We start from the raw sequence: 14,116 nt of genomic DNA, 5'->3' as shown, positions 1-14,116 counted from the left end.
TGGCTAGTATTTTAAAAAAAGAGAAGAAGAAGGAAAGAAAAAGGAAAATAAGTGTTGGTGAGGATGTAGAGAAATTTAGATCCTCGTGCACTGCTACTGGGAATACAAAATGATGCAAATGCTGTGGAAAACAGTATAGCAGTTCCTAAAAAACAACAACAACATAGAATTAACATATGATCCAGCAATATATACTTCTGGGTATATACCCCAAAGAATTGAAAACAGGGACTCGAACAGGTATTTGTACACCAATGTTCACAGCAGCATTATTCGCAATAGCCAAAAGGTGGAGCTATCCAAGTACACCCCTCAACAGACGAATGGATAAACAAAATGTGGTATATACATACAATGGAATATTATTCAGCCTTAAAAAGAAAGGCAATTAAAAAAAATTTTTTTTTATTGAAGTATAGTTGATTTACAATGTTGTGTACAGCAGATAATATTTGTTTCTGGTTTTTTAATGACAACGACGATAACAACGATGACAATGATAATGATAAAAAATAGCTACCATTCATTAAGTTCTTACTATGTGCTACGTGCTATGCTAGCGCTTTATCTCATTTAATCTTCATAACTACTCTGTGTGGTAAGTGATGTCACCCCCATTTTAGAGATGAGAAAACAGGTTTAGAGAAGCTGAGTCACTTGCTCAAGGTTTTACAGGCCCTCCTTCTCTCTCTACATTTTTTCTTGTTGACAATCTCATCCAATATCATGGCTGCTATACTTATCATGTCTGTGTGGATGGCTCCCTGACCCCTCTCCTAGTCTCCTGGTCCACATTTCCTGGCATATGAATGTGCTGATGGCATTGTAAACTCAACATGTCCAAAATGCAGCTATTCTTTTGTTAGTACTGTTCTAAACATTTTTCATTTAACTCACTTAACTCTGAGATAGATAATATTATTATTCATATCTATGAGGTAGATAGTGTTATCCATGTTTTACAGATGAGTGAACAGAGGCCTAGAGATTCAGTATCTGGCTCACCTTTACACAGCTAGTACACAGTGGAGCTGGGCTTGGGGCTGATTTCAATGCTTAGACCAAATGACAATACCTCAGTTCCACTCAAACTGAGCTCTCCCTGTCCTGTTCTATTTCCTGCTTCCTATATTCATTCTCTGCCCTTAACTTCAAATCCTACTGTCCTTCAAAGTCCAACTCAAAGGCCATTCCCTACAAAGTCTTTTCAAGTATTCCAAGCTGGGAGGGATCTCTATCTTGTGTGAATTTACAGAGAACTTACTCTGTACCACACTTACCTTTTCCCAAGCATACAAGTAAAAGTTTAATTCATCCTCACCATAAAAAGTTCAAGTAGAGAATATTGAGCAAGAAGTTAAAGTATCTCTTCATTCCCCAGAATTTATTAGTTTTTTCCTTGATTAACGTTCCTGTGTTTCTGCTAGAAACTCTATCAGGCAGCTATTTGAGGACAGGAAGCAGGGCGAGTCTTCTTTAGACCCCTAAAACAGGCAATACTAAACAATTGCTGAAAGAATCAATCAGTTGCAAATCCCACGAGCCTGCACACACTACATTTTTTGGAGGAGGGTGAGAGGGTCTGTTCAAGAAAAGTGATTTTTTTTTTTTCAGGGGGACTGGTAAAGCCATGTCAAACGCTCCCTCTCCTCCCACCTTCATTAAAGAACAAAAAAGCATCTACTTCTAGGTACATAAAGCGTCTGGTTTCTGTTTTAGCTGGGTCTCAGAAGGAAATGACTTTTCTCTGAAATTGTAGACGCCCAACCCAGCTGCAGCATTGTTAGACCTCAGGGTAAACAGGAAGCTTCCTGCCTTGGGCCCTTCATATCCCTCTTGAAGGTTATTAAAGGCTGTTAATAGGATAGTAAAAGGACAGCTGCTGGCCATAAAATCAGCCCATTCCTTAGCTCCTTAGAGAACTAGATCCCTCCAAGGTCAGAGAGAAAACTGTGTCCATCTCCAGGTCACACCAGGTACGTCCACCTAGCTGCGGTCCTCACTTAACTCCTCTATGATCGGCTGTAACCAGAATGGTCTTTGCAAAATACCAGAGTGATTTAGTTCCTTGGTATTAGTTGAGAAATGAGAGGTTCGCATTTATAGGGTTTCCGGTCCTTGAAATCACTTGTTTCTGGGGGTGACGAGATCTAGTAACGTTAAGCTGAGACTGCCAAAGCAGTGAAATCACCCCCTACCCTGCGGAGTTTGAGTCACCTCTTCCAGTAGGGAAACAATCAGCTCTGATTATCCCCCCCAAAAGAGGCAAAGAGGTCAATCCATGAGCGCAAACAATCTAGTACTCCTACCTCTGCAATAAAGAGCTGAATCAGGCCCTCAACGCTTCCTGCACACAGGGTGGAAGTCCCCAGATTTGCAGCTGTGGGTGAGGAGGGAGGGAACAGTTTCTGCCAACTGGAGGGACACTAGGGCAGGGGTGATCATCTTTTGCCAAGAAGGGCACTCGGGTGTCTTGGCAGAAGGCAGAGGGCTGTCCCGATCTGTGTGTACATTTTCAGAAGCACTTGACTCTGGACCAAATTCTCTCAGCTGTGCTAAAGCTGGGGCGATGGATGGGAAATGCTTATTGGCCAGGCTGACTAGGAGCTCCAATAGAGGGTGCTGGGGCTCAGCCAGGAGCTTCCCTTCAGCTGGCAAGTTTAACTTTCAGTCATGGTCAGAGGGAGCGTGTCAATCCATCTATTTCGAAGTTTCTGCTTGTTGGAATTTTTGGCTCAAACGGGGAAAGAGTGGTGATGATGCAGAGCCTCTTACCTGGCTCAAAGAATGAGAAAAAATAGCTCAGCAGGGGTCAAGATTTTACTACAATTATAGAGTCAAGCCCATTACCAAATGGGGGCCAGGAAGATACCATTTCATTCAACCCTGGACTTACCTACAATTTGTCAATTCCTGCTGCTGTGTTGGCTCATCTGACCCTTACCTACCAATCAAGAAAGCACAGGCACTCGGGCAGGGCAGGAAAACCAGTCACTGCTCACACATTGAACATTTAGTTGCCCCTGGGCAGGCTTACTTACACAGGACAGGGGAGCCTTATTTGCCAAGTGTCACTGCTCTTCCTCCTTCAGAGGAAACGTCACTGAAATTACTCCTCAGAGTGCTGAAAAGAGGAGAACTGGATATTTTTTCCAGTAGGATAATGTAATTTTCCCCTAGCTTCAGAAGAGGTAACTAAGGCTCTGAAAACTCTCCCAAGGTCACACAGCTGGTAAGTGGGGCTTTACTGAGAGGACCAGAATCCAGGCCTCCTGCCTCCTCATGCAATGTTCTTCTTACCATGACTTTTTTCCCCCAAGTAACTTGTATTAATTTTTTTTGCCTCAATTGACCTTTAATATCCAAATGAAGGGTGGATGCAGAGTATGTGGCAGGGTCTCAGCCCTTAATTTGTATTATTTTTTTAAAAGGGTAATTTATGGGAATTCACTGGTGGTCCAGCTCGGTGCTTTCACTGCTGTGGACCGGGTTTAATCCCTGGTCAGGGAACTAAGCTCCCGCAAGCCGTGCAGCCAGTAAAACAAAATAAAATAATTTAAAAAGTAAAAAGGTAATTAATTGCAGATATAATCAAAAGTTGTTTAATTTGCCTATCTTCGTAAGGTTTTTCATATAAATAAGTGAACAAATGAAAAAAATAATCAGAAACAATGTCCCATTTAGAAAAGATGGTCCCATTGTACTTAGGCTACACTGTCCAGGCCTCCGCCATCACTGTGTGGACTATGACCAGCTTGTCAGCTACAGCCTTTGATGAAATTCACATTTAAATAATTTACATTTAAATTTACATGTGGGTAGGTGGTAAGTTTAAGACTATCTCTGCTATGGCTGATTGACAAGACAGATCCAGGTATGCTTTAGACCTGGAATAAGATTTCTTCATTTACAGAGAAAATAGTTACTACCCTAAAATCTGCCATAGCCAGGACCAGAAGGTGCCTCTCTAGAGGCTCACACTTCTCCCATTCCTAACCAACCTTCAAGGAGAGAGAGGTTCTAACAGGCAGAGTAAGGGTTCCAGGGCAGCACAGGCAGCCCCAGCATGTATTTGTACTTTCAGACCCTGGTTAAGTCTGCTTCAAGCCTGTCCCCTAAGTCTCCAAGTCATGTCCAAGGTAGGAAGTTGCAATGCAGGAGTAGTCCCAGGAGCCAGTAAGTCAGGAAGTAGCCTAGAATGCATCGTGTGACCAGAGAACAAGTTTTCCAGTTGTACAAGAGTCCCATGATAGAGTTTCTGGGGACCTTTTGTCCTGGTGGGGAGTCCCCTGAAAGAGGCTTCCAAGGCACAGTCTCTAGGGATCTCAGCAGTGGTTCTTGATCTTGAAGCAAGTGAGCTGAAAACCAGTACACAATAGGAGTGGAGGAGCATAAAAACCTGGTGAGAACCTGGAAATCGTAAGAGGGGGAAAACCCACACATTTACTGGAATGTCACTGCCTCAAATTGGATGAGCCTGGGACTTCCCTGCTGCTGGGTGAGCTGTGGCTCTAAGACTACAAATGTATGACACTGGAAAAGACATTCATGCAGCAGAGTTTAGGATCTGCCTTATAAAGCTGTGCATGACGCCAGCCAGGTGACTGCAGTGTTACAAATGAACATGGCTACTCACTAATTACCACAATACTGGGCCAACTGATACTAAAAATTCTATGGGGGGGGTGCGGCTGGTCAGGGGACTTCCCTGGCAGTCCAGTGGTTAAGATTCCGTGCTTCCAACGCAGGGGGCGTGGATTCGATCCCTGGTTGGGGAACTAAGATCCCACGTGCCACGCGGCATGGCCAAAAAAAAAAAAAAAGTCTGTGGGGTCCACTTTTAGCCCAGGGCCAGGACTCTGATCCCCTGCCCCCTGAAACGGTTCCCTCATCCCATGGGGATGGCAAAGCGGAGAAAGGGGGCAGGGGATCCTGTGGTTCAACACTGTCCTTCTAGGGAAGTTCAGAGCCAGGTCTCCAAATGGCCCCCCCTCATCTATCCTTGAAACTCTAAGCTTCACTGGCACTCACTCTACTAGCTCATCCAGCTACAAACACAGAGTGCTCCTTTCTATTTCCCCTGTGCCTCTTAGTCACATAGCTCAGAGAACTTTACAAACAGCCAATGTGCGCCTCCAAGAGGCAGAAACTGCTGAGGAGTGGCCAGCATGGAGACAAAAAGACTTCCTCAGGGTTTATGGTGGACCTGGGGCCACAACCAGGAACCAAAAAAAATCGAATGTATGATCAAACCCTTCCCATCCCTCTCTATCCTCCCCACCAACCAAACATTGCACAAGAGAGCCGCTCTGAAAATGGAGCACCTGCCAGAGCTCAGAGTACCTCAGAAAGTCGACATTCAAGCAGACATTCTGGGTATAGTTGTATGTTAGGGGAAGGTCCCAGAGATACCCTCTGTGCTATTCCTATAACTCAGTCAGATCAGGTCCTTTCACAACTCTCGTTGTCTTCGCACATGCCCTTCCATTTGCCCAGAATGTTCTTCCTCTGCTTCTTAAATGGAATTCCTTCTTACTCTTCAGGACCCAGCCTAAATATGATGCCCTCCTCACCTCCTTCAGCCAGTTAGCTACTTTTTCCTCTGTGCTTCCACAGTACTATACCTCAAAAATATCTCCAATTCCATCCCACCATACTATAATTTAAGCCGTTAAATGTCTGTCTCTCCATTTTGACCATAGGACCTACTAGGGCAGCAATCTTAACTTATTTATGTTCTAACCTCAGTGATCTGACCCAGGGACTCAGACTAAAAACACCCCCCAAATAGTTGTTGAATGAATAAATGGGGTACAAGTCACTCAAATGGGAGAAGTTAAAGGTCTTCCCTGTCCCCGACTGAGGGGTTTGGCCCGTGTTCCCACCTTTTCCCAGCCAGGAGTCCACCTCACCTGAACATGCATGCACAGACCGCCAAACAGCAGCAGCGCTGCAGCGTGGACCAGGTACACGAACACCCGAGGACTGAGGAACCCAGGCTCAGGCTTCTCTGGGGTCTCTCCGTTCTTGCTCCTTTGCATCCCAAGTGTAAGGCAGAGCCAAGGATGAGTGGTCACATATGTCCAAGTTGCCCAGGCAACCAGTATAGCCACTGGTGCAGCCAGTAGAAAATTGGGCACCTGCTTGAGTTCATAGTATCTCAAAAAGCCAACATTCCAATAGATATCCTGGATGTAGCTGTATATTAGGGGAAGTTCCCAGGAGCACCAAGGCGGCTCATTTCCCTCTACGATTCGGTAGCCCTTGTCCACAGCTAACTGCAGCAAGGGCTTAGGAATGGGGTAGGCTGGGCCTGGCAGACAGAACTGGGTATAGGCGTAATATTGAAAGAGGACAAAGGGAAGGCTAAGTGTGAGCACTGACAGGAACACAGAGCCCATCAGCTTCAAGAGCTGTCTCAGAGGATTCCGCACCATGAGAGAAGAGAAAAAGCCTCGGCACTGAGAATGCACGAGGAAGCCAATGTTGACCAGCCCGTTGGAGCGCACACCAGTGGCAAGGGCAAAGAGGAGTCCACTAGTCCAGCTTCGGCCCCTTTCCAGCTGCCCCAGGGCGCTGAATGTCAGGAGGGCAAACAAAGCTTCTGAGTAGCCAGCCGCCAGGAAGACATTGGCGGGGCTGAGGCAGAAGAGCAGCGCTCCATAAAAAGCCTGGCGGGGACAGCGCAAAACCAGACAGCCCAGGTCATGAAGCGCAAGTGCGGCCAGCACGGAGAACAAGGAATTGAGCGATGCTACTGAGATTAGCAGGCAGCTCCGTAGGCTCAGTAGCCCCCACAGGGGTCTCAGCAATTCAGTCCCCACCAACAGGACCAGGGGGAAACCGGGGAAGAAGGCAAAGTTGTGCTCATACAGGTAGCCATGCTCAGCAATGAACAGGAAGTGTTCAGCATCCCAGTGAGACAGGCCGCCCAGGAGACTTTCCACAAGTTGGTCCACAGAGCCGGAGGGGGCGAGGCGAGGAGGTGAGAAGGCTTCCGCATGATGGTCTGGGATGATGGCATTGAAGAGAGCCTGTGGGATGAAGGAGAACTAGGATTTTGGTTGAGCCAGTGGAAGCATTAGCATTTAATAAAATGAGGAGGAACAGACATGTTGGGGAAGAATCACAAGTTAAGTTTGAGATGGACATTCCAGTGCAGAGGTCAACGAGGCAATGAGATATATGGGTCTGAGGGTCAGGAGAGCAATCAGGGCTAGAGATATAAATTTGGGAGTCATAAGTGTATGGATGATATTAAAAGGTGTGAGACTGAATGAGATCACCCAGGGAAGAAGTGCAGATAGAGAAAAGAAGAGATCTGAGGACTGGGCCTCAGACATGTCAACATTTAGAGGCTCGGAAGAGAGTGAGGATCTAGCAATAAAGGTAAAGAAGGAAGGTCAGCGAGGTAGGGAGGAAACCAGGAGAGCATGGTGTCATAGAACCAAGTAAAGCAAAGGAGTGATCGGCTCTTAAATGTTGCTGATAGGTCAAGTAAGATGGGGACTGAAAACTGACCACTGGCTTTAGCAATGGGAATGTCATTGGTGACTTTGACAAGAGCTACTTCAGTGGAGTGGAGGAGAGAGTAGACTGCCTGGACTGGGTTCAGCAGAGAAGGGGAGAAGCGAGACAGTAGATACAGACAACGGTTTGGAGGAGTTTTCCTGTAAAGGGAAGCAGAGAAATGGGGTAGTAGGTGAATGACATTGTGGGGTCAAGAGAAATCTTGTTTTTTTTTCCAAAGGTGGGAGGTAAGTATTTGTTTGCCAATGGGAATATCCAGTGGAAAGGAAACCACTGAGTATGCAGGCGAGAAAGGGAAGAATTGCTGGAGCAGGCAAAAGGGGATGGAATCTGCTTGGGAGGTGGAACTGGCCTTAGAGAGGAGACAGACAGTTCATCCACCCTTCAGTAGTGAAGGCACAGAGGTGCAGATGTAGGTATGCTGATGACTGTGGTGGAAGTATTCAGAAGGTTACTTCTTATTGCTTCTACTTTTCTGAATTTTCACTCAGGAAAACAAGCTGGGGAAAAGGTGCTAGAGACTTAAGAGGAAAATGTGTAAAATAAGTCATCTATGACCCTAGTTCTCAAAATAGGCTGTGCACTGGAATCGCCCAAGGAGTTTCAAAAATACTGATGCCTGGGTTTCCCTCCTGCTACAACATTGATGACTTAACCAATATGGGGTACAGCCTGGCCGTTTAGATTGTTTTTAGCTCTCCCAGCTGATTCTGATGTGCAGAAAAGTTTGAGAGAATGGGTGAGCGACTGGACCAGGGAAATACACTAAGATTGCCAGGCAGCAATAAGGACTCACTTGGGTTAATGATATTGAATACAAAGAGACTAGTTAACACAGCTGTGTGCTTTTCTCTGGGCAGATGCATGCGTGGAGTAGACACAGAATTGAATTTAACCATGGCTGGGCTTTTGTCTTGTGATTAAGACATAGGGGGAAGGGAGCGAGTGAGTTGTACGTGTATGCATGGTGGACCATGGAATCTAAGCTGGGTAAGAAGTGGAGCTGAAGCCATGAGGTAGGTGAGGGACAGTGAAACCGTGGTAGAATCAATGGATAAGTCCTGAGGGAGTGGAAGAATCGTTAGAACTGGGGTAGTGGAGGGAGTGAACTGGGAAGATAGGAGATAGTGGTTAGATGTATCAGCTTTACTAATATTGAAACCACCAAGAAATATACAGTAGTGCTGGAAAGAGTAACAGTGAATCAGGAGCTAAAACCTTCAAGGAATGAGGAGGAATGAGCTGTCGCTAACAGAGATGACAGCAACAACAAAGGGTAACTGGGGTATAACCTGATGGCGTGAGCTTTAAAGCTGGAAGGGGGGGAGGGGAGGATAATGCAATAGCATTATTATTAAATGTCTTTTTGCCCCGTTAGATTTGGTCAGCTACTTAAGGGAAGAGAGATCGTGACTTTTTATACTCCCACCTAGCATAGTTCTTTGACCAGGGCAGGAACTTAATAAAATTTGGTTGGTTGAGCGAACAGTATAGAGGAAACATACTTGTTTCCAAATCACCATCTGAATTAGAACCCAGCTGTCCCGGCACCCTATCCCAGATGCCGAGTCTCAGTATTGCTCCCTTAGTTCTGTCAATCATTCAGCTGATGCTGGTTCAAAGCCATCAGCAAGTCAGTTTTCCATAACCTCATTTTTAAGGCTCTTTCCTTTTTCGGTCAGTTTCTTTATGAGGCCACTTCAAACAGTGAAAACAAGTGGGACAGGAGTGACAGTCACAGGTAACAGCCCTAGTCTCCGAGTTGAAGACACTTCTAACTAAACCTGGGACCCAGCAGAGGCTGTTATGCCTCATATAGTGGGGGAGGAGAGAAAAAAGGAGTTTTCCACAAAGGAACCACCGATGAGCCTCAGAGAGAATGTGCTTGTGATGAGAGGCACATATAATATGCTAATAGAACATCCCTAGGGTGTTGACATACATTCAACAATAACAGATACTGAAGACCTACTAAGCACTGGGCACTGCGCTAGGCACCATACATAGTTCATATATACCTGAAATTTGATTAAAATATGTATCAAGGGCAGCCTTGGAGGGGACAGGGAATTGCAAAATGCACTCTGCGGGTTGTGTGTGGGTGAGACAGCAAGGGGACACAGCTGGGGGAAGAGCAGGAGACACTGCGGACTAAACAAATATACACAGAGGGTCTCAGGACAGTGCCACCTCTCTCCCACTCAACTGACTGATGCAACGCTCAGTCTCCCGGTCAGGGGACCCAGGGCAACGCTTTGAGCTGTCACACCCTAAACCAGAACACACCTGTTCTGGTTACAGAACATCATGGTCTGCTGGAAAGACCACTAGCCCAAGAGTAAGGAAACCTGGGGTCTGATTCTGGTCCTTCTCTAACTTGCCTTGTGACTTTAAGGAAGCCATTTATCCTTTCTGGGCCTCAGCTACTTCATGTGTAAAATAAGAGATTAATAGATCTAAATAAATAAATATAAAACAAGAGATTAATAGGTCATATCTAAGAGTCCTGCCCACTTTTCAGCTATGTGGTCTAGGTCTCTATAGTTCTAACCACATGGTTGGGGGCGGGGGGCGCATCTGGGAAAGGGAAAGAAGATGAGGCCTATTCTTAATGTCTAGCCCAGTCATGTGGCAATGGCATGTTCAGGACAAAAGATCAGAGACTGACCTGCAGCACCAGAGTCAGGACACGGCAGCTGACTGCAAACCCCAGGACCTCTTTCCGGGATGTGTCCAGGGGCCACATCCTCTCACCACCAGGAATTCAGGGGGGCTGCTGCCAGGGCTGAACTCCCTCAGGCTTCTAAACGCCAAAACCCAAGGAGGAAACGTCACACATGCGCAGAAAGTAAATTCTTGAAAGCATTCTTCATGAAAACATCACCCCTGCTTCAGGACTACTATGGCAGACTTAACCACCTTACTTTCCAGATGAGGAAAAAGCATCTCAAAGGCAGATGGGACCTCTTGGTGTCACTCTGAAGCACTGTGTTCTTGTAGGGGAAGTTCCACACAGATAGGCATGGAGCTGGAAAGCTACGCTCACAGAAAACCTTTAAAAGCCTGTTGAGTGCCCCTATCCAGGAACTAAAGACCTGGGTTCAAGTCCTGACTTTGTCGTTCATAAGTTCTCATTTTGTTCTTCTAAGTTTCAGTTCTCTGTGTATAAAATGAGACCGGGGGACTTTCCTGGTGCCACAGTGCTTAAGAATCCGCCTGCCAATGCAGAGGACACGGGTTCGAACCCTGGTCCGGGAAGATCCCACATGCCGCAGAGCAACTAAGCCCACGTTCCCTAAATACTGAGCCTGTGCTCTAGAGCCCGTGAGCCACAGCTACTGAGCCTGCGTGCCACAACAACTGAAGCCTGCGTGCCACAACTACTGAAGCCCATGCGCCTAGAGCCCGTGCTCTGCAACATGAGAAGCCACCGCAATAAGAAGCCCGCGCACCACAAAGAAGAGTAGCCCCTGCTCACAGCAACTAAAGCCCACGCACAGCAACTAAAGCCCGCGCACAGCAACAAAGACCAATGCAACCAAAGATAAATAAATAAATTTATAATAAATTAATTAATTAATTTTAAAAAATGAGATCGGACTATTTTGCCTGTCTCATGAAATGGTCACGATGGTGAAATGGACTGAAGTGTGAAGAAGTAGTACCAAATCTACATTGTGGTTGCCGTTATTTAGTGTGTGCCCTTTCTCTGTTGCCCAGAATAATAAACTAGGTCCCAAACCAGAGTCCCAAAAGTGGGGCATAGAACTGAACTGGAAGACCATAATGACTACACACTCTAGTTAAGCTCTCTGATGTGTGTTCAGCTGGTCTGTTAAATTAAGTGGAGAAGGAAAAGAAAACCACCACTCAGCAGGACTTCAGCCAGCTCACATTGCTAAAACAAACTTAGGGGGACGACAGAGTCGACTACTAGGGATGGGGAAAACTGTTATTTCCCATCTCTTTGTTGGAATGGCAGCAATGTATAAACAACTGCAAAGCCATTCTGAGGGAAGGAATGCACTTTAAGGCTTTTTTTTTTTTTTTTTTTTTTTAACAATTCCTTGTGCTAAAAGAAGTAGCAATGGCTCCTACGGAACCAGTCAGAAATCAGAAGGAAGGGCAAGAGCATCAGAGGCAGCTCATCAACTTGGGGTGAAGAACTAACGCTAAAGGAAAAAACACTAGAACTGAGAAATTAACAGGGAGGCCTGGAAGACTTTTCTTCCTTCTCCTATCTGGCTAACACCTATCAAACCTTTAGGTTATCACTTGTTTCTGGAATTCTCTGACTCTCACTAGACTATGTGATACGCTCTCATTACACTCTGCCTTGTCGTCTTTATTGCTATTGCTTATTTAGGTTGTTTATGAGGGCAGGGGCTTTGTCTATCTTGCTCCCAACTATATCCCCAGGGCCTAGCACTACAAACAAGCATTTTAAGCCTGTGTTCTAATTGAGTGGAAGTAGTAAGCACTGGATATGGCTTCACCAGTTCATTGGCTCTGGATATAAAATCCCTGCTCCGAGTACTCCTCCCACCATATCTCATGTTGAGAGCAAAACGACAAAGTCACAGAAGCCACAGGAAAATACAATTTCTCCAGAAAACTGGCCATAAGCAACAGTTCTCTTTCCTCTCAGCACAAGGGGGCGCCTGTTGCTTACTCCATCACCAGGAGGCCTGGAGGAAGGGAGGGGCCACAAACGCCACACCGGTTTGCTCATCAAAATTCAGTTCAAAGGCAAGCTTTTGAAATCCCCCCAACACTGCCAACATCTGACTCGCCGAATCGAGAGGAATCGTAGAAACAAGCACAGCCGACCTTACACGGCCGCTGGTTCTCCATCCGAGGGTGAATTCACTTTTTCCCTTCCTTCATTTCCCACCCACATGCAGAAGAGTTGGGAAAAGAAAAGCACGGAACCCACCTCTGCCTCTTCACCAGGCTTCCATTCTTCCTTTCCTTTCTCCAGAGTCAAGCTCTAGACCCAGCGATCACAGACGACTTGTAGCCTACACTTAGTTTACAGGTAAACCATGTGAAAACAAAAATAAAGCCAGTGAACTCTCCCTCTCAGCTAATTGCGGGCTTCACTTCCCAACAACCCGTTTACGAAATCACAGGCCCTCTGAACTGGCAGGACACTTACAGAGCAACTAGTTTTACTCTATTTTCCCGTGAGATAAATATGCCCCAGAGAGGTGAGTAATAAGACTCTCCAGAGTTTTTACGTCAGAGATCTCATTAGACCCTGTGTAATTACCATCGCCATTTTATGGATGTGGAAACTGAGGCTCACTGGGGTCAAGTGGCACTCCCAAGGCTATATTTAAGGAGAATTTTTTTTTTTTTTTTTTTGTCTGAAACATCAATCTTTCCACCAGCCGTCACTCCTGCCAAAGGGGATGCGCTCTTTCAGAGCCAGAATTACAACCAGGGTCTCCCAACTCCCAGCCCAGGACTTGTCCAGTGACAGCGCATGCTCTTGCTGGCTACGCTTAGGGCAGGGAGGGCCCTATCTGAGCAGATAGGAAAACCTGTTGAATCGGAGCCCAGGACTCACATCCTGGGCTGTAAGACTAACGTCCTCGGGAGCGGGCGCGGGGTGGGTGGTGGTGTTCGGACCCAGGGTCCTCAGGACCAGAGGTCTTGCTGGCCGCCGCGAGGCAGGGGCCGCCTTCTGCCAGCCTAGGCGGGTCCGAAGCCCGTTCTAGCCCTTTCCTTTCGGACACAGTCCCAAGAGGGGATTGGGCATCTCCTCTCCCCAAAGGGGCCACGGCTCAGAGGTTACTCCCGAGGGGGCCGGCGAGGCCCGGCCCGGCCTAGGGCCGGAAGGCAGAGGAGGGCGGGAGGCTGTAACGGAAGAGGCGGCCCTGGGAGGCCGCTATGGCGGAGGGGCGGGGCTCCTCGCTTCTCGGCGGCCTCCGCCTCATTTCCCTCGGCCTCCGTTTGACAACTTCCCTCCTCCCAGAACTCCTAGGCTCCCAAGCTGGCGCCGGATCCCCAGCGCTCGCCGGTCTCTACCTCCCAGGCGGGGCCCGAACCACAGTTCCTCCATCCGGGGCCCCGAGCGGCCGCGCCTGCGTACTGGCTCCGTTGATGGCGGCCCCGCCCCGCTCCTGCCGGGACTCGGAGCTGCCCCGCCCCCCGCCGCAGCGGCCATGTTGAGTCCGGGCGAGCGGGGAGTGGATGGCGTAAGCCGGATCCTCCGCTCTCCTCCGCTTTGGCACTTTCCCGCTTTGGTGACACCAGGGGTTCCTCAGCCCCTTCCCCCCGCCTTCAGTTAGTCCGCTTGGGGCTGCTGTCTCCGAGTCGGTGCTCTTGCCCCAGTTGCACCCCACCAACATCCACTGAGTTCCCGTGTGGGCCAAGGCCCTCGGAGTTGGGGGCCGCCCCGCGGCCTCTAAACGGAAGGCAGAGCCGCACTTTCCCTGCTGTCAGGCAACAACAGCTCAGTACAGGGCCTAGCACAAAATAGCTGTTCTCTGAAGGGAAAGAAAAGCCTGCTTGGGGCTTCTGTGGCCAGGAGCGGGCCCCTGCGTCCTGGGCGTGAAGAAAGTGGGGGTTCCCCCCGACT

General features: G+C 47.6%; 1 protein-coding gene across 6 annotated transcripts; it reads right to left on the bottom strand.

Annotated features, from left to right (window-relative positions):
- Nucleotides 1–383: 383 nt before the first annotated feature.
- Nucleotides 384–13,622, bottom strand: PIGV (phosphatidylinositol glycan anchor biosynthesis class V). 6 transcript variants are annotated; one of them, XM_032650758.1, is made up of 5 exons: nucleotides 13,564–13,622; nucleotides 12,467–12,556; nucleotides 10,199–10,333; nucleotides 5,913–7,034; nucleotides 384–4,410 (listed from the first exon to the last, which is right to left on the bottom strand). In XM_032650758.1, exons 3-5 carry the CDS (start codon nucleotides 10,274–10,276, stop codon nucleotides 4,129–4,131), a joined length of 1,482 nt encoding a protein of 493 aa, XP_032506649.1. In that variant the 5' UTR covers nucleotides 10,277–10,333; nucleotides 12,467–12,556; nucleotides 13,564–13,622; the 3' UTR covers nucleotides 384–4,128. The 6 variants fall into 6 exon arrangements, with proteins under 6 accessions (XP_032506649.1, XP_032506660.1, XP_032506641.1 ...); XM_032650769.1 differs by having other exon boundaries at nucleotides 12,467–12,551; nucleotides 13,564–13,588; XM_032650750.1 differs by lacking the exon at nucleotides 13,564–13,622 and adding an exon at nucleotides 13,103–13,549.
- Between the last annotated feature and the right edge of the window lie 494 nt (nucleotides 13,623–14,116).

The sequence above is a fragment of the Phocoena sinus genome, chromosome 1 (assembly GCF_008692025.1).
Source record: "Phocoena sinus isolate mPhoSin1 chromosome 1, mPhoSin1.pri, whole genome shotgun sequence".
NCBI lineage: Eukaryota > Metazoa > Chordata > Mammalia > Artiodactyla > Phocoenidae > Phocoena > Phocoena sinus.
The sequence above is the reverse complement of the archived record's forward strand: the minus strand, read 5'-3'. Positions and strand labels throughout refer to the sequence as shown.